The sequence below is a fragment of the Panulirus ornatus genome, chromosome 3 (genome assembly GCF_036320965.1).
Source record: "Panulirus ornatus isolate Po-2019 chromosome 3, ASM3632096v1, whole genome shotgun sequence".
NCBI lineage: Eukaryota > Metazoa > Arthropoda > Malacostraca > Decapoda > Palinuridae > Panulirus > Panulirus ornatus.
The window spans coordinates 22504697-22524760 of record NC_092226.1 but is presented as its reverse complement, the minus strand read 5'-3'; the positions used below and the strand labels follow the sequence as shown (position 1 = coordinate 22524760).

General features: G+C 41.4%; 1 protein-coding gene across 2 annotated transcripts in view; it reads left to right on the top strand.

Moving 5' to 3' along the window:
- The window catches only part of LOC139761318 (guanine deaminase-like), a 33850-nt gene that overhangs the window by 11692 nt on the left and 2094 nt on the right, over nt 1–20064 (top strand). For both annotated transcript variants that reach the window (XM_071685380.1, XM_071685390.1), the window contains exons 2-9: nt 2150–2257; nt 11310–11398; nt 12432–12603; nt 12739–12957; nt 15685–15906; nt 16079–16244; nt 17747–17893; nt 18120–18226. In XM_071685380.1, coding sequence (XP_071541481.1) covers nt 2150–2257; nt 11310–11398; nt 12432–12603; nt 12739–12957; nt 15685–15906; nt 16079–16244; nt 17747–17893; nt 18120–18226 — 1230 coding nt within the window. The remainder of the gene's footprint in view (nt 1–2149; nt 2258–11309; nt 11399–12431; nt 12604–12738; nt 12958–15684; nt 15907–16078; nt 16245–17746; nt 17894–18119; nt 18227–20064) is intronic.

Below are 20064 nucleotides of genomic sequence, written 5' to 3'. Positions count from 1 at the left end.
CCAAGGGTTGATGAAAAGACAAGAGCTAAGGAAGGAGTAGCACTACTCCTGAAGTAGTTGTGGGAATGTGTGATAAAGTGTAAGGAAGTAAATTCTAGATTGATGCGGGTAAAACTGAAAGTGGATGGCGAGAGATGGATGATTATTGGTGCACGAGACCGAGTATTAATGGTGGATGATTTAAATGCGGAGGTAAGTAATGTGGCAGTTGAGGGTATAGTTGCTTCGAATGGGTTATGCAGTGTTATGAATGGAAATGGTGAAGAGCTTGTGGAGTTTTGTGCTGAAAGAAGACTAGTGATTGGGAATACCTAGTTTAGAGAGATATACATAAGTATACGTATGTAAGTAGTAGAGATGGTCCATGGGCATTATTAGATTATATATTAATTGATGGGCGTGTAAAAGGGAGATTTTTGGATGTAAATGTGCTGAGAGGGGCAGCTGGTAGGATGTCTGATCACTATCTTGTAAAGGCGATGGTGAAAATTTATAGGGGCTTTCGAAAAAGAGGAAACAATGTCGGGAAAAGAGAATGGTGAGAGTAAGTGAGCTTGGAAGAGAGACTTATGTGAAGAAATACCAACAGAGATTGAGCATAGAATGGCAAAAGGTAAGAGCAAATGAAGTGAGGGGAAGGATGAGGAATGGGAGGTAATTCGGGAAGCGGTGATGGCATGTGCAAGAGACGCATGTGGCATGCGAAAGGTGGGAGATGGACGGTTTAGAAAGGGTAGTGAGTGGTGGGATGAAAAAGTAAAGCTGGTAGTGAAAGAGAAAAGAGAGGCATTTGAGCGGTATTTATAGGGATGGAGTGCAAATGACTGGGAGATGTTTAAGAGACAGCAGCAGAGGAAGGTGCGGGGGTTGAAAAAGTGGGCAAATAAGAGTTGGGGTGAGAGAGTATCAGTAAACTTTAGGGAGAATAAAGATATGTTTTGAAAGGAGGTAAATGATGTACGAAAGACAAGAGAACAAATGGGAACATCGGCGAAGGGGGCAAGTGATGACAGGTAGTGAGGGAGTGAGGAAGAGTTGGAGTGAGTATTTCGAAAGACTGTTAAATGTGTTTGATGATAGAGTGGCAGATGTAAGGTGTTTTGCTCTGGGTGGTATGCGAAGTGAGAGAGTCGTGCAGAGTGGTTTTGTGACAAGAGAAAGGTGGTGTGGTAAGACGGTGGGAATGGATGGTCAATTGAAAATATTAAGAAAGGGGGTGACTGTGTTGTTGATCGATTGGTAAGCATATTCAGTGAAAGTATGAATCATGTTGAAGTGTCTGAAGACTGGCGAAAGTCATGTACATTGCTATTGCATGAAGGCAGAGGTATAAGTTTTTTTTTTTATTATACCTGGTATGTTGTATGGGAGGGCATTAATTGAGAGGGTGAAGGCATGTACAGAGCATCAGATTAGGGAGGAGCAGCGCGATTTCAGAATTGGTAGAGGATGTGTGGATCGGGTGTTTTCTTTGAGGAATATGTGAAAGAAATATTTAGAAAACTAGATGGACTTGTATGAGGCATTTATTGATCTGGAGAAGGCTTATGATAGGACTGATAGATATGCTTCGTGGAAGGTCTTAAGAGTATGTGGCCAAGCAGGAAAGGTGCTAGAAGCAGCGAGAAGCTTTTATCAAAGGTATAATGCATGTGTATGAGTAGGTGGAGAAGAGAGTGAATGGTGTCCAGTGAAGGTCGTTCTGCGGCAGGGGTGTGTGATGTCCCCGTGGTTGTTTAATGTTTTTATGGATGGGGTGGTAAGGCATGTAAACGCAAGAGTCTTAGAGAGGGCGAGTATGCAGTCTGTTGGGAATGAGAGGGCCTAGGAAGTGAGTCAGTTGTTCTTCGCTGATGATACAGCAATGGTGGCTGATTCGAGTGAGAAACTACAAAAGTTGGTTACTGAGTTTGGTAAAGTGTGTGAAAGGAGAAAGCTGAGAGTATATGTGACTAAGAGCATGGTTATTAGGTATAACGTCATTTTTTTTCATCTTGCTGACTGAGTTTGTTCTGCTTCTCCTACATAGTTTACTACCTACTCACGTTCATCAGAGAACACCTGAGGCTAATGGCCTTAATGTTCTAGTTACAGTTTTTGAGTTACGAGATTTTTATTGTTTTGTCTAACGACCTCATTTCTTCTTCAGGTCAACAAACCAAACATGCAGGTGTTTGTGGGCACCTTCGTCCACTCTACGGTGGACACTCCCATGGTTATCCTCAAAGACTCGGTACTGGGCGTCCACAACTCTAAGGTAAGCTACTTTTGATACACACGATTAGTAGTCTCCAACCCTGAGGTAGATTCTCAGACGCGGTCGCCAATGTTCTTCGCATTAAGGAGAATTTGTATGTGGACTTGTTCCTGAAAGATATACTAATATTTATCGATGTAAGATATACTAATTCACTATGCATCCTCGCATACCATCCTGGTTCCAATGTTTCTGTGACTAAAGTAAACTTGTCCATAGATGCAGTTCTGGGCATCATCATGACTTCGGTAAACTCCTCTCTGATCAGTCGGTCTTGGCGTCCTCAGATACAAAATCTTATCACAAACATATGTGTCAAGGCGTCCCCAAACCAGGGTGTACTTCTACAGAGATGTGACTCTGAAAGTCTCTACACCAGAGTATATTACATTTGTGCACATGATTCTCAGCGTCTTCAACACAGAGGCATGACATAAACAGACATGGTTTTGGGGATGGTCATCACTACTACATACAAATAAAGGTAAACGATGACATAACCAGATCAGGGAGGAAACCAGACTTAAAGAGAAGACACAATCGCGGGAACCATAGAAAGCTAAAGAAATTCTTTGGGAACATAATTGGGAACTGAAGTTCTGTAGCCACACTGTTTATCACGAAAGGTTCTGTGACATTTACAGTGGGGTAGGATTAACTGCAAATCCAGTGGAAGGGTTAAAAAAGAGCGATGTGGTTCAGTTAAAGATGTCGAAAACAAAAGACTTTAGGGATGTACTATGGAAAAAACATAGGTGGTAACCGCATTTGGCAGATATAGGAGATAAGAAAGGAGCAGCAGACAAGCTTTGAAAAGAATGTTCTGGACAGGGCAGGATATAATCCAAAAGTATTCCATAGATTCCTTCATTCATCAGGAGCAGACTGCCAGCTAGAGAGCAGCTAATCAGGCTCAGGGATTCAGAGAGAAGAGGTTTAGAGGATGATGTTGATGCATGCGAGGAGATCAATGACAAACTCGAAAGTGTTTACTCAGTTGAAGACATTACAACCCCCAAAGTTAATGAGGTGGAATGAGGAGGAGAGTCTTGGAAAATATTGGTATTTATAGAAAATATATGAACTTACTACTAAAGGGCTCCGACCCATATGAGGTTTATGAAAGACCGTTTGAAATGTTGCTTAACGTGTGGCTAGAGGGAGGTGAAGTGCCAAGGGACTTGCACAGGGCAAATATCGTACCTGTTTTTGAATAAGCAGACCGGAGAGCCACGCTAAGATATAGGTCAGTATTCCTGAGAAGTTCAGACTGCAGAACACTGGAAAACATAATCAGGAAGCAAACGGATGACGATTTATAAAGGAGAAACCAGCCAAGCAAGAGAGAGCAAGGTTTCAGGGAAAAGAGATCATGTGTAACAAACCCTTTAGATTTCTAGCAGAGGGGAGCATCGTTTTATGCAAAACAAAAGGATCAGTCAATTGCGTGTATCTAGACTGTCTGTAGAGACCTGATATTGTGCCATAAGAGGTTCATATAGAAACTGGATTTTTTGGGCAGGAATAAGATAGCGACTTTTCCAGTAGACAGAAAAATAACACTTTAGCGGAAACCATGGACGTCTCTCAGTGAAGTCTTCGCGAAATGGGTTGGGGGTCACAGTTTGTTTGCCCTAAGGCTTATTCCTGAGACCATTGTTCGTCTTGATTTATGTAGATGACCTGCCGGAGGGACTAGACTTATAATTGAGCGTTTTCAAACGATGCCAAGGTCATGAGGGAAATAACTTAGAGTAGATCCTAAACAATCTCTAAAGGTGGCCCAATACTTGTTTAATGTAATCTAATTCGATTAAATGTAAAGTGATAAGGATGAGACAAAGTGGAAAAAGACTTCGATATGAATGTCATCGAGAAGGAAATAAGATTCTATAATCTGTGCGCAAGATGGACTTGAAAATCGACTTGGTACCTAAACTGTCGCCAGAACCCCGCTGTAGGAGAAATGTTCTTGATAAACTATTTGCCAGCATTAATGGAATCACTGTAAAATATATGGATAAAGCAATGCTTAGCAAGCTGTTCAAGTTGAATGTCAGGGCAAACTAGAGTATGTTTCTCATGTTTAGCTGCTGCCCTTGAAAAATCACAGAAAACCATTTGAGAAGGTCCAGAGGAGAGGAACATAAATGGTGATAGAATGAAAGGAGTTAGAACTGAAAGGAGCCACAGAATTCTCCGAAAGATGCAAAATTGGGACAATCAAATGCCATAAACTGACGAAACAGTGAATTCAGACATCATACTAAATTCAGAAAATCGTAAGATGGTTTAGAAAGTTCAAGAAATAGGGATCCGCATCTGCAGAACTCCTTCCTTGTATTAACCACTATATAGAACCTCTTCCTTATACTAACCACTATATAGAACTCCTTCCTCATACTGACTACTACATTACTGTAACTCAATCAACATGTAACTATTCATCACCTAATTAATGTTTACCTAATCACCATAAACCATAGTATTTACTTCGTAAAGTCTCCTGTATATCTGCCACTTTGACCATGTCGATGTTCCCCACTCACGTGCTTATCCAAAGCGAAAAAGTATCTAGCATTACTTTGACCTTAAGCCTTTTTATGATTAGTTTTACAAGTGTTTACCATGACCTCCCACTTCTGTAATATCTCAACTGTGTATTTTCAGGTGAATGGCTACCCTCACTTTAACAAAGCTAAATTCAGTTATTATTATTATTATTATTATTATTATTATTATTATTATTATTATTATTATATTATTATTATTGTCATTGCTACAATATATTATTACACACTAACACACACACACACACTCACACATGCGCCTCCGTGGCGTAGTGGTCATGTTACTAATGCCTAGGTCGGGTCCACATGGGTTCAAACCCTGAACGCGGTAATTGGCTCACATCTCACCCAGGTGTTCCTGCTCGCGGAGTTTGGTCGATAGATAGCTAGGTACATGCCTTATGTGCTGTGCTGCTGCTGCTGCTCTGTGTGTGTGTGTGTGTGTGTGTGTGTGTGCCTAATCCTGTGGGTGACGCATTTATGAGATATGGCAAAATGTTTTCGTATACATCGTAATGTATGGAAACGAGTGGCAAGACAATTATCTCTTAAAACTAGCCATGTAAGCTAATATATCCCTTGTGGTCATAGTTTTCATGAAGATTATCAGTATCACGTTATTGGTTCGTAATATACTTTATGCTAGACTATGGTTGTGTTTGCGAGGAGGTGTGACATGTGGAGACCACGATGTGGAGAGATGGTGGAGTTGGGGCGGGGGATTGCGCCGGTGGTAGGGAGGAGGGGGAAGATGGTGTTCATGACTGTCATAAAATTCTTATAATGTAAACACCACCATCTGGTAACACTTGTTTACCAATGGCGTCTTAGCTACGTCTCTTTCTTGTATATCACTGGCTGTTCGACGTCTTTTATCTTATTCTTGTATCTCCCCCGACGATGTGATCAGTGCACGAAAGTGCACTTCGGAACTTACTACGTTTCATTTTCCTCGTGGTTTTATACACATGCTAGATCACGCGCACCACTGTGACCTCATGCAAAATATATGTGTGTATATATATACCCTCACCTGAGCATTTATAGACCAATCCCGAGTAGGTTTCTCGCGTAACTGAATTAGACACTCCACACCCGTGCTACTGCTATGATTAAAATCAACTTTGATGGAATCTTGTTCACTACAAATTTGTGCTAATTGATCACGAAATCTTTCGTCTATCTCTGATGTCTGTGAGTGGAGGCTATAAACTAATCCTGTTTTCTTCCGAAGTATATGTATCAAATTTCTACAAAAGTTAAGCTGACATTTTGAATTGCTACATTTTTTACTCCAGGAATTGATTCAAGTTTAACAAAGAAAAAGACACCACCGCCTACTTTGCTTCCCCTTATCTCCATTAAAGATAACGTACCGTGGAAATGAGAGTTCGTCGAGGATATTTCTTTGTTGATATCAAACCAATATACACACATGAGCCACATGCATCGTGAGAGTGTATATGGTCTTAGAATTATCATTAACACCTGAAGAAGGTGTTAAAGATTTTTCGGTTGGTGAATATAACTTAGGTTGACGGCCTTAATTAAGACTCTGGCAGTTGATAGGTATAAAGCCCAACCAACCAACCAACCAACCAACCAATATACAAGAATGACAATCATATCTTTCCTTCTAACGTTGTTGTCTTTAATTCTTAGATTTTATTGCGTATGCTCAGTGTTAACAAATCATTTTGAGACGAAGCCGAGACCTATTCTGAGTTAATCTGTAAAAAATGTCTTATTGATTGTCATATCTCAAACCTCATGTTAATTGTGGTTGCCATTACGCTCACGGCGAAAACAACCGAACAACCATTATCGTTACAGTTGTAATGTTTGACGTGCTCATTACCTTCGCTATATTGGAAAACTGAGACATGTCAACATTCATAAGTATTATGGGTTAGGGAGATTATAGACTAACAACAACTGACTAATAAAGTTCGATCCACTGGACAGTGGCAGCGGTGTTGTGGAGGTGGTGTGGGGTAGAGAGAGGCGAGGCTACAGTCCGCTCTGACGAACGTGCTGTGGAAGTGACGGACATTCCACGTTGATGCATCATACGTTTCTCTCTTCTTTATTAGGGCAGTTTTTGGTAAGAAAGACACAACAGATATTAACAGATATTATGTATAAGCGTGCCTGAAAAAGCTGTCAAAACGTCCCTTTCACAGAGGAGAGTTGCTTATCTAACACCTTAGTCTGACTATTATTGAGAGGCTGTTTGTTGTCTTGCATTCGATGAGATGTAGCACAACGATGTGTTTGTATGCATCGTAGTGTATGCACTACGATGCATACAAACACATTGTTGTGCCACATCTCATAGAACGCACCAAACAAACGAATCAGGTAAAGATGCGGGCAATTGTCCATAATAACAAGGTTAAGAGATGGGGCAACATTAATATATATCTCCCTGGAAGTAACTCACAATAGATAACCACACGGCATGTCGTCAGAGTTCCACCCTACGAGAACAGTTAACAAACACTCAGGTCTCGAAACGTTCTAATTGAGGTACAAATTCCTTTATTTCACAAAATGACCCAGGAAAGTTAACCTCGAAATTCTTATAAATAAACGTTTACATCAGATATTTCTATATAGAATCACGATGTGGAAATTAAGAATGATTCTCTTAAAGATGCATGTGAAAAGATTTATAATTCAAATGTCATTTTTATAAGACAACTGTTAGATTAGATTTTCTAATAAGTTCGTTAGAATTAAAGCATAAAGTTATTCTGGTAAATTATGTAGAATATTACAAATTTGGAATATCTATACATCTGCTGTAGATGTTTTAGTGTTATGAACCATTGGTCTCATATCCACTGGTGAGCAAACAGTTTTAAAAGCACAACACTAAGATTACTAACAGTACCTAAAAACACGATAAAAACAACTGCACAGACTCTCTGGCGACGTCCAATAAAGCGCTAGTGTCCTAGGTAGACTGAAATCCAGACAGATGTGCAAGGCGTATGAAAAAGTAATGTTCCAACCATCAGTGATGCGAATTACACCCAGGAGAGCCACTGATACACAATGAGAACCCTGAACGAGTTGAGAAGACCAGCGGTTTGGTGACAAATATTAGACATGTATTCATCTTCAATGATAAGAAAATATTAAGCAATGTGTTTACATATAACGTAAGGCCAAAACTAGACAACGCTTCTAAACATTGCTCACTGCTCCTCAAGAATCACAAAGAGCTAATGGAGAAGGTCCAAAGAAGGGCTACAAAGATATTATCAGAATTAAGAGGGATGAGTTAAAGGGCAGAAGTCTTAGATTTCCTCACAATGGAAGACGAGTACAGGGTGACATGATTACAACCTTTAGATTTTGAGCCTTTTTGATGAAACAGATAGACTAGTTCTTCGAAAGATGTAGGGGTATAACAACCAGAGGACAAAACAAGAAATTAGGCAAGTAATTTGTTAAAAAAGGTAAAGAAATACTTTTACGGTATAAGAATGTTGGATGAATGGTAGAACCCGAATGAGGAAATGGTAAATGTGGACAGCATACAAAAGTTTCAAAATCTGCGTGATAGTAAAGAATGCTCAAGAGATGGGGGCCCACAAGGGTAAAACTCCCTCTCCATACGATACAAATAGGTAATTGTACACACACACATACTGGCCTCCGTGTTGTAATGGTTAGCGTTACTGACCATAAGTTAGCACGGTCACGTGTGGAATCGAACTCTAGGCTCGGCAGACGAGCCCTCCACCAATTGCAATCGTTCATACTCCTCTCAGGGTTGGTCGGTAAATGGGCACGGTACGCCATGGCTGTTTGATATGTTTATGGATGAGGTGGTAAGCTAGATAAATGCGAGGGCCTTGGAGAGAGGTCCGTGTTTACAATCGGTTAGGGATGGCGGGGGTTTGATAAGTGAGCCACTTGGTATTTGCTGATGACGCAGCTCTGGTGGCAGAATCGAGTGAGCGACTGCACAAACTGGAGTCTGAGCTCGGGAGAATGTGTGAAGGGACAAACCAAGGAGTTGATGAAAATAAAAGTAAGATTATAAAGTTTGGTAAGGGAAAAAGAGAGGTGTGTTTGAGTGTAAGTTTGAATAGAGGATTCCTAGGGAACGTGGAAAGTTTCAGATACCTGTCAGTGGACACGAGAGCGAGTGGAACCACAGAAGGTAGAATTAGCCACAGGTGGGTAAGGCGACCAAGATCCTGGAGGTGTATGGAAAAATAGGTATGCTTAAATGGTATATTTGTTCCAGCAGTATCGTTTAGATCGAGCGTGAGCCTTTGATCAAAAAGTACGAGGAGGGTTGATCGGGAAAAGAAATAACAGGGTACCAGATGGGTGTGTTATTAGGAGTACGTATTTGAGGTGAGGAAGGTGTGCTGAAATGGTATAAACATATGGTAAGGATGAGTGAGGGAAGGCTAACTAAGAAGGTATGCCTGACGTAAGCGGAGTGGACAGGGAGAAGGGATGGTGGGGACTGAACTGGATATGGAAAGGATAGCGTGAAATATGCTTTGAGGAATCGAGGACCGGACATGTGGAAATGCGTAAGGTACGCACGGGACTGAGTGCATTGGAGAGAGAGAGAGAGAGAGAGAGAGAGAGAGAGAGAGAGAGAGAGAGAGAGAGAGAGAGAGAGAGAGAGAGAGAGAGAGAGAGGATGCTGTTAATGTGACCGCGTGTGAGACGGTCAGGGAACACCATAGTAAGTTCTGTGGGGCTTGACTGTGGATAAACAGATCTCGTTTTGGTGCATCATACATGACGGTTAAGATGTGATATGTAAGCAAGTGTGAGTCAATTTCTTTTTCTTTTGTCTGTAAATCAGTCCAAGTAATTCTTTTCTTCTGAATCTCATCCCGCTTTCACCTCTGATCGGGATCACAACAAAGCTGTTATTAATAGTTAAGAAGCTCTCATAAAAGGAACTCATTCTTGTCCTCAGCGAAAAGCATCTCTCACTACTTCTGCAGTCAAACCTTTCCTCCTCTTGTCGAACTTAATCAACCAATAGTTAGATCTTCATCTGATAAAGTTGCTGTTTATCTGACACTATCTTCTTCTAACTCTCCTTGGGATTGTTTCAGATCTAATCACCCCCAACAGCTCCTACAAGTAAACCTACGTCTTCTTTATTTTCCACGTGCAAGGTCCTCCGATTTCTCTTGCATCTACATGTGGACAAGATGACATCACCTCTCGGGGTCCCAAAAAAATGTACCTCTGAGCTAGTTGCCTATTTTGCCTCAGTCTGCAAAGCCAAGACTTTCCTTCTTTGGGTGCATGCTTTGGTCCAGCGTATCCCTGAGAGACGAGACCATTCTAAACCTTCCAACCCGAGCTATCACTCCACCGCTCTCACTTCTGCTACCTCCAGTCTCATCTGATACCTCCTTCACTTTCACTTTCTTTAACACGCAGAATATCATTCTCATCTTTCGGATTACCAGTATAATCCTGGCGATGCCAGATAAACTATTGGTCTCTCCTACGTGACTCACCTCTGATCCTCCTGTCTTAGGGATTTTGAATAATCTCTTTTCATTACTCCACACGTCTCCAAAGCATTCATCAAGGTGTAGTACAACGCTTTTCATGCTGACGTTCTTTTGTTTGGCTCTCCTGCGTCTCCCTTATCTGCTGAATAATCCTCTCTCAAGCCTCTCCACCACGAGAGTCGTTGATGTAGCAACGTTCTCCTCTTACCCTTTTAACAGTGATGTTCCCCGGCGTTCTGTCCTTCCATCTACCCTCTCTTTTCTCTTTAAATAACGTCCTATCTTCCGTGTCTTGTCCTATTCATTCTTACATCAAAATTTGACACTACATACTACAGCTCGCTTTCCTCCACCACCTTCCTCCGACACTCTTTTTTTCTTTCCTTTGAATGAAGATATCTAATCATAATCCAGATCTGCTCAGCATGTCAGAGTGGCGTCGGGGTAACCCGACTGAATTCAACTGTGCAAATACATGATTTCTATCTATATCTCTATATAAACGTCACTTGGTAGCTATTAGTTGTAGATTTCAAAAGACAAGTTATTGCTGCAGTAATGCTTTGATATTAGGATAAACATATTTATGACCAAAACTTTGTCCTGAGACTCCCATATTATCAACATCACAAAGTCTGCTTTCCTGAAGATTGTGGTATCCTATACGGAAGATAGGGATATCACATAGGGAAGATGAGGTATCATATAAGGAAGATGGGGATATCATATAGGGAAAGTGGGGGTAGCGCAGCCTCAGGTTCCAGGAGCCTCTGGATAATGGTCCTGAGGTAATCATAAATAGAATAGATAGATATATGTATTTGTATGAAAAAAGAACGTAATTCTTGTTTATATCTTCCTTATTCTTTTGCAAAGAATGAAATGCTCATGTATTTTGGAATTCTCCTCATCTGTTTTACAAATGATGAATAATTGCGCACAATAATTCTGTACGTTTTCTGTTGGCAGATAAAGTTTCTGGAGAAAGTGGAGAAGCTGGACCAGCTCAGGGAGAAGTATGGCTTCGAAAACTCATGCATCACCCACATGACTCAGAGGTGGGTGCTTGGGAAGGTGACATAGTCGAGAGGTGGGTACCTGGAAAGGTGACATAGTCGAGAGGTGGGTACCTGGAAAGGTGACATAGTCGAGAGGTGGGTACCTGGAAAGGTGACATAGTCGAGAGGTGGGTACCTGGAAAGGTGACATAGTCAAGAGGTGGGTACCTGGAAAGGTGACATAGTCGAGAGGTGGGTACCTGGAAAGGTGACATAGTCGAGAGGTGGGTACCTGGAAAGGTGACACAAGCAAATATTGTTGGTGTTCGTCACATTCTGTTTGACTCGAGGTCCGTAGTAGCCTAGGATATATAGCATACGACTGTACAAATACTACATATATCAAGTTGTTCCTCAAATCGATCATCGCCTGTTCGTTCGAGTGACAAGATTTGTGAGCAGTCAGTCACTAGCATCACTCGTGGTTATCATTCATTTCTAAAGAAACAAATTGATCATCCTCGACTTCTTAAAGAAAATAGCAATCACATTATCGAGGATTTGTAACCCAATGTATTGCACTAATTAGTTCACTAAGCCCACTCTTCTGTTGCTTCTCAGGCAATCGTCTGGGCACACTTTTTTTTTTTTTGTCAATTGTCGACCAAAGGATCGTCATTATTTGTCGCACTCACCACGCTGCACCCAATGCAAGAGTCAAACACCACTGAGCAGGAAGGGTGCACCGGGCAGCTGCAGGTTGCACGTCCACTGACAGTGTGTGGCGGCAGTGAATTCTGAGAACACTTTAATACCATTGTGTAGGAGCCCAAAGTACATTGTGACATGAGGATGACATTAAGAATCATGGTATGAATAGGTGGATTACACGAGGCACGAGTACGACGAGGTACATGATGAACACAAGTACCTAGCAATGATGTATTCTTAAACCAGTGGTATATATATATATATATATATATATATATATATATATATATATATATATATATATATATATATATATATATATATATATATATATATATATATCAGATAGATTATGTTGACCTTAGGATATTTCATTTTCCAGCCAGTTTATGATGCCTGGAATGGTGGACACACACATCCACGCCCCTCAGTTCCCACACAACGGTCTTAAACTGGACCAAAAGTTGTCGGAGTGGCTGATGACATACACCTTACCCCTGGAACAGGAGTACTCTAACGTGAAGATGGCTCGAGACGTCTTCACCAAAGTTGTGGTGCGTTCCCGCACGTTTAGACATCGTAGATTTATCAAATAACGTGTGTGTGTGTATGTGTGTATATGTGTGTGTGTGTGTGTGTGTGTGTGTGTGTGTGTATTATGCTGACAATGAAGTCTGTTGTACACACAGAATCGGTTACTGCGTAACGGCACGACCACGGCGTCTTACTACGGTAGCATCCACCTGGGGGCGGTCAAGGTCTTGGCTGACGTGGCACACGCTAAGGGTCAGCGAGCCCTGGTCGGCAAGGACAACAGATTGTTGAGCCAAGAGGTGGGCAGTGAGCCTGGCGTCCAGGAGTCTCTCAGGGACACAGAGGCCTTCATCTGTTACGTCAACGGTATAAAGGTAAGACTTGACTTACCCTGGACTGAATAATTCTTCAGTGATTATTCATATTTCATCTATGTCTCAAGATGACAAGGGTAAGAATACACTATTCTTTTTTTTTTTTTTTTAAAGTTACGATGTGAGGTCATTGCAAGTATGCTGTTTTCAGATGTAGCCAATGAGCAAAGTATCTGCGTAATCTAATCCCTCATTGTTCATAAGTACTAGTAAACCAGCGAGCGTCAGCATGCTCTTTGGTCGCTCATTTCACCTGACTAGTAGCAAATCAGCGAGCGTCAGCAGGTTTAGTCGCTAATTTGTCGCCAGTTGTGCGAGCGTCAGCATGTTAGTCTGGTGGCTGGCTGGTTCTGGCTGGTGGACAACCAGCGAGTGTCTGCATCCCTTGACCACTGACTGATCCTACTAAGCGAGCCTCTGTTCTCTGGTCGTTGCTTGATGCTATTTGGTAGTTAGTCACTGAGGAAAAGCATCTTCACACTCTAACCGTTGATTGGCTATGACTCATTTGACCCGACTAGAAGCCAGTGCTCTGGTCGCTCATTGGTTCTAACTGGTAGGGCTTTCATTGTGTTGTTCGTCAGTGAGTCAGGAGCTATTGTAAGAAATATCAATTTAGTACAATGTAAATTCCAGCTTTGATCCAGTGTAAGACCATAAGTATGGAATAAATTATTATAATGATACAGACGAAGAAAGGCCACTCTCGTCCATACTGTCTCTAGCTGTCATGTGTAATGCACCGAAACCACAGCTCCCTGTCCACATCCAGGCCCCACAAACCATTCCATGGTTTACCCCCAGACGTTTCATATGCCCTGGTTCAGTCCATTGACAGCACGTCGACCCCAGTATTCCACATCGTTCCAATTCACTCTATCGCGTGCATACTGTTCACCCCCTGCATGTTCAGGCCCCTATCGCTCAATATCTTTTTCACACCATCCTTCCGTTTCCAATTTGATCTCCACGTTCTCCTTGTTCCCTCCACTTCTGACACATACATCCTTTTGTCAACCTTTCCTCACTTATTCTCTCCATATGTCCAAACCATTTCAACAAACCCTCTTCTGCTCTTCCAACCACATTCTTTTTATTACCGCACATCTCACTTACCCAATCATTTCTTACCATCAAACCACCTCACACCACATATTGCCGTCAGCCATTTCATATCCAACGAAGCCACCCTCCTCCAAACACCTTATCTATATCCCATTATTTGCACCCATATAGTATTGTTGGTATTACTATTCCTTCAAACATACCCACTTAGCGATCGCCTTATTCCACGCATTCTTCATGCTCCCAGAACCTAAGCCCCTGACCCCACACTATGACTCACTTCCACTTCCATGATTCCATTCGCTGCCATGTCCTTTCCCCATGTATCTAAAACACTTCACTTCCTCCAATTTTCCTTCATTCAGACTTACACCCCAGTTAACCTGCCCCCCAACCCTGCTGAAGCTAATAACTTTGCTTTTATTCGCATTCACTCTTAACTTTCACTCTATTCCAAACTCAGTCACCAACTTCTGCAGTTTCTCACTCGAATCTGCCACGTGCTGTATCATCAGCAAACAGTAACTGACTCACTTCCCAGGGCTTTCCCAAGATCCATGGTGACATCACACACCTCTATCGCAGACCTACATTTACTTGGAACTATTCACCCCCCACACCCTCTCTTCATACTCGTACACGCGCCATACATCCTTGATAAAAGAGACTTCTCACTGCTTCTAGAAGCTTTCCTCCCACGCCATATATTCTTGAGGCATTCCACACAGCATCTCTATCAACCCTATCATATGCCATCTCCAGATCCATTTTTACCTCATACAAATCCATCTGTTTTTCTGAGTATTTCTCACACGCATTCTTCAAAGCAAACTCCTGTTCCACACACCCTCTCCTACTTCTGAAACCGCACTGCTTCTCCCCAATCTAATGCTCTGTACATGTCTTCATCCTCTCAGTCAATACCCTCCCGTACAACTTAACAGAAATACTCAACAAACTTATACCTCTGTAGTTTGAACGCTCAGCTTTATCCCTCTTGCCTTTACACAGTGGCACAATGTATGGATTCCGCCAGTCCTCAAGGCACATCACTATGATCCATACATATACTGAAAATCATTACCGACCAATCAACAACTCAGTTACCCCCTTTCTTAATGAATTCAACAGCAGTCCCATCCACTCCAACCAAGGTGATATGATTATGGTTTTGATTATGTATGAATGATACAGTCACACAACACTCAGCTGTAGTTAAGCAAGTATGATTTCGGTCAGGAGGTGACGATGTGACCCCGCATGGTGAGTGTTTATGAGGCTGCTGAGAGAACCGCTGCAACACTTGCATTTGCGTTGTTCCTAACAGCTTTTGCAGGTGTTTAATATATGTGCTGGACCAATCAAGATAACCTTTAAAGATGTACGTGTGATCATAGTAAATCTGATAATCGCATTATTTTCATGATAGACCAGGTAGTTTTACTAATCATTACGATGAATTAAAATCTATTTTCCTTGCCTAAACGTAATACTATTTTACAGCCAACATTCTAAGCACAGTATACATAGAAATAATACTCTACAATTTTTATCAGAAGACTTTAGATAGAATTTTCATTACACTAAGTCGTTGCAATCCTCCAACTCAAATATAGTATGGTCATGTGGTCCTAACGATATGATGCATTTCATTTTTTTCAGTCGCCCCTAGTACAGCCTATCCTCACTCCCTCCTGGGGGTTGGCATGCTCTATAGACCAGCTGAAGGGCTTGGGAGAGCTGGCGAAGAAGTACAACTGCCCTATGCAGTCCCACCTGCATGAGATTAAAGGCGAGGCTACCCTCCGAGCAGATAATTGTCACCCCAACTCACACCCCAACATCCTTGAAGGCTTTGCCATTTCGGGACTCCTTGGGAAGAAGGTGATTATTGATTCAAGAGAAACATCAAACGTCAAACGACGTCGTAAAATGTTTCATTGGTATTACAAAAGGCTACTGTCATTACAAACTGGTATATGTTTCCACCGTTTCCTACCAACCATGAAAAAGGCTTACGTCTTGGATTATATCATTAACTTTTAGTCTGTGACAGACAATCATGGCACACTGCATCTGGGTGGACGACGACGATTTGGAGCAGTTGAGGATGAATGGCGTCGGAGTGGCTCACTGCCCTAACTCTAACCTCTCTCTACGCTCCGGATTCTGTGACGTTCGACGATATCTTGAAAAAGGAATGAAAGTTGGTCTTGGAACGGGTGAGCTCTGCCATATCTTATGTTGACGTGGGTCCCAGTATTCATCAAAATATCACTGAATGGGGAAAGTTCATTTATTCCATCATTCTGACTAGCAGTTCACTATTAAAAGAAAGCAAGATAGAATAGATGTAGCATCATATCACCATGTCCTCGATGGGCCATGGGAGGGAAAACATTTTTGTTTTCATTCTTCTCCCATTTTGTTCTTAACTCTCACAAGCGTGTGCATAATGATCTTTTGATTATTAGTTGGTTTTTTCTTTCAAGAATGCAGGAGTACATATCAAGTTCATTTATACGCGAACACACATTTTCATTCACAATTTGACGGGGCTCAAAAATTTGGACAAGTTAAACCGTATGGCGGATGGCATATCGAGAGCTAAACACACATGCATCCATGAAACACGAACCACACATACACAAGGTAACGCCAGAGGAATGGAACAAGGCGAATATAGCAGAGAAAGTTCAGAAGATGAGGCCACCAGGAGTGTGGAACTCCCTCCACTTCCAGTGCAAGTGGGTGATTAGTAATACACACACACACACACAAAGACGTCCTACATTAGGCTAAAGCTACAATATGCTTCTTAGGCTTGGGTACTGCACTTATGAACAAATAATGGTCTAGTGACAAAAATGGTACCAGAATTGAGAAAGCTGAGTTGCAGAGAAAGGTTAGAGGCCAAATATTTTCCCAGCATGGAAAAGAAAAGAGAAAAGTAAGGGGTGACCTGATCACAACCTTCCAAATGACACAATACTAGATTCTTGTAGTTCCCAGCAACGAGTCCTAACTCCTGAAAACATAACACTAGGCTTCTCTAGATGCCACTCTGAAAGATCAAATGGTGATACAATTTTTCTTGATGTGGTAAACTCGTCGGAGGTGATGTTGAGGGCTTACCACAATGAGTGGTGGGTAAGGCGGTACAAGTAGCAAAGGACAATTATCATAGACTGTCGATTCTGGGTAAAGATGAGGGAGGAGTCAGCACCAACGGGTATTGCATTTTCCATGTTTTTCCATTAGCAAGAACGTTAAGAAGTAAAAGTATTGGCACAAGGCATCGCTCAATCATGGAAGAGAACATTAGCGAGGTCTTATGATAAGGCGTCACGCATCACATTGATCTTGAGACAAAGCGTCACACATCATTGTGGTCTCGGGATGAGACCTCTGACAATATCTTGATCTTAGAACAAAAGTTCACACAGTTTCGTGGTCTGGAAACAAGACGTCACACAGCATCCAACAATAACCTTTAACAGTTCAGTTATCTAGTTAGGATCTGTCTATCTCTTCCTACAACACAACTAGCTGTTACTAGGGTGATAGAGTGAGATTTTCTTTATTGTAATTAGCACTTCTTTGTGGTCTCAGTAGGCCAGAGGCAAGCGGTGCTGCTTGTTCAAACATAAATATACACTGCAGTAAAACTCATCATGAGAGTGAGTTCCTGAAACTTTAGGTTCACTCTCACTCTCCTCCACAGACTGCTCGGCCGGTTACAGTCCATCTCTGTTGAATGCCATCAGGTGCGCGGTGCACGTGTCCAACACCCTGTCCATCCTGAGACCCAACTACCAACAGCTCTCCGTACAGGAGTGCTTCCGCCTGGCCACACTCGGAGGCGCTCAAGGTATCTGTTTACTCTCGTGTTCTAGTATTTTAAGCGTGCTCATTCTTGAGACTACTTTGCTTTTTGTAATACTTTGATATACTTAGAAATGCCTTGGTTAGGAAGCTCGTTCGTAACTGTTAATTGTATGACCCAGGAATATTTTTCTGGATACGTATATCAGAGTTCTGCTTAATGCATGGTATGGATGTGGTACACTACTGAAATCATAGCTGTCTACTTGCAGTGGTAAGCATGGAAGATCGCATCGGAAACTTTGAGGTTGGTAAAGAATTCGACTCGCTCTTGGTGGACACAGAAGTCCCCAATACACCTCTGGACGTTTTTGATGAGGTAAGGAGCATCCGTAAAACTCTTGATATTACGGAATGTTACTTCTGTTATACATCAAACAGTGTCACAAAATATTTGTCTTGGTATAACCGCTGATACTGAAATATACTTAGCATAGAAACATTACTCAAAACTGGCAAAGTGTTGGTCAAGACACACGAAAAAAGAATCATAACCCCTAGATTGGAACTTTAAAGAACTGTAACAATTTGGGAATGCTGATGTGAATAAAAGTAAGGTAATGAGATTCAGTAGTGGAGAGAGACAAGGCCGGTTAAATGTCAGTTTTTTTTTTAAATGAAAAGGACTTCGAGGAAGTGGAGTGCCTTAGGCACATTGCTAAGAACATAACAGTGGATGTAATCATATGTAGCTGAATTGTTACTGGATGAAGGAGAAGACGAAAGACCTAAGCGCATGAATATGTGGAAGGAAAGGTCAGGGTTTGTAAGTGGAAAAATGGGTATGTTAGAAGGTACAGTTGTCACCAACGTTATATAGTTGGTTCTTTGTCTCTGAATTCAAAGGTAAAGAAGAAAGTGTAGGGAATGACAGGACTATATAGCGTTAGATGGATAGACTATGTGAGAAGTATCAGTATTTATCAAACTAATTTCATTTAACTATTCTTTAGCCACCATGAAATCTGCAAGTTTACCTGTATATTAGAATCGTTTTCTATAGATAGTTAAGCGGCCCTGTTTTCCTACATGTTAGAGGCGTAACTATGAGAGTAGCTCGGTATGGCTCATAGCAACCATAACTGATGAATATCGGCTCATACCCTCCAAAATGATAACTATAAGATTCTGAATCACGTCCAAGTAATGGGCAAGATTTTCAAATCGGCGATTTTCTAATTTATGGGAGCCACCTTTCTAAATGAGGGAAATCAAGAGAATTTTCAGAAATGTATCGTTGCAACGTGTGGAGGTCTTGTACGGTGTGGGATTTTAGGTGTAACACCTGCAACTATTTGCAAATTGTATACGAACGCAGTGGAAGCCTAAGGCGTCCCGTTATTTTCAAATGTCCTCCTTATGCGTAGCACGAGCACATTAAAGAGGTAACCTTGCTGCGGACGGCTGACTAAAACCATTCACCTGGCTCTTGTTCAGATTCTATTCAAGTTTTTTTTAGGTTTTTAAGTAGATATTCAAAGCAAATAGTGCAGCAAAATAACATGAACACTTGCCTTCAGAATGAAGAGGTGCTTCATATCCTTCACGATTTATGCACACTAGTGAATGCCGCCATGACTTGTGGCATTTGAATCAGAGATAACCTAATTCTCGGAACTATGTTGGGTGTTTTTAGATGTCTAATGAATTTGGGCACAAGTCAATGCTTACGAGATATCTCGCACAGGTCAGGTTCTCATACCTCTTAGATATCTGAATCCACTGTTTACATTGTGTCCAAACGAAAGAGCAATGCGAAGTTATGTGTAGTACTGCGTGTTTTTCGTAAGAAAACGTTATATCTAATTCTTCGTTAAACGTTAAAAGTGCATATCATTTGATTTTCGTATTTTACAATATAATTATTAACTAACTCCTCATTTCCCTATCCCTCATGACCCTACAACAAACGAGTCAGTCGATAACGATAGTATTCAAGGGTAGTAGAGCAAAATCCCACTCTTGTATAATCCCTTATGTAGCAACAAATATTCAATGAAAAAAATACTACGATATCAAACCTATAAAAGTAGCGTTTCTCCCAGAGTTTTACCTCAAAACCAACCATAAATTGGAAAATAAAAGCGAGAGAAAAATATGAAACGTGAATTATGATGTTTTTCAATTGAGTTACGGTTCTGAAATGAATTCTATCTA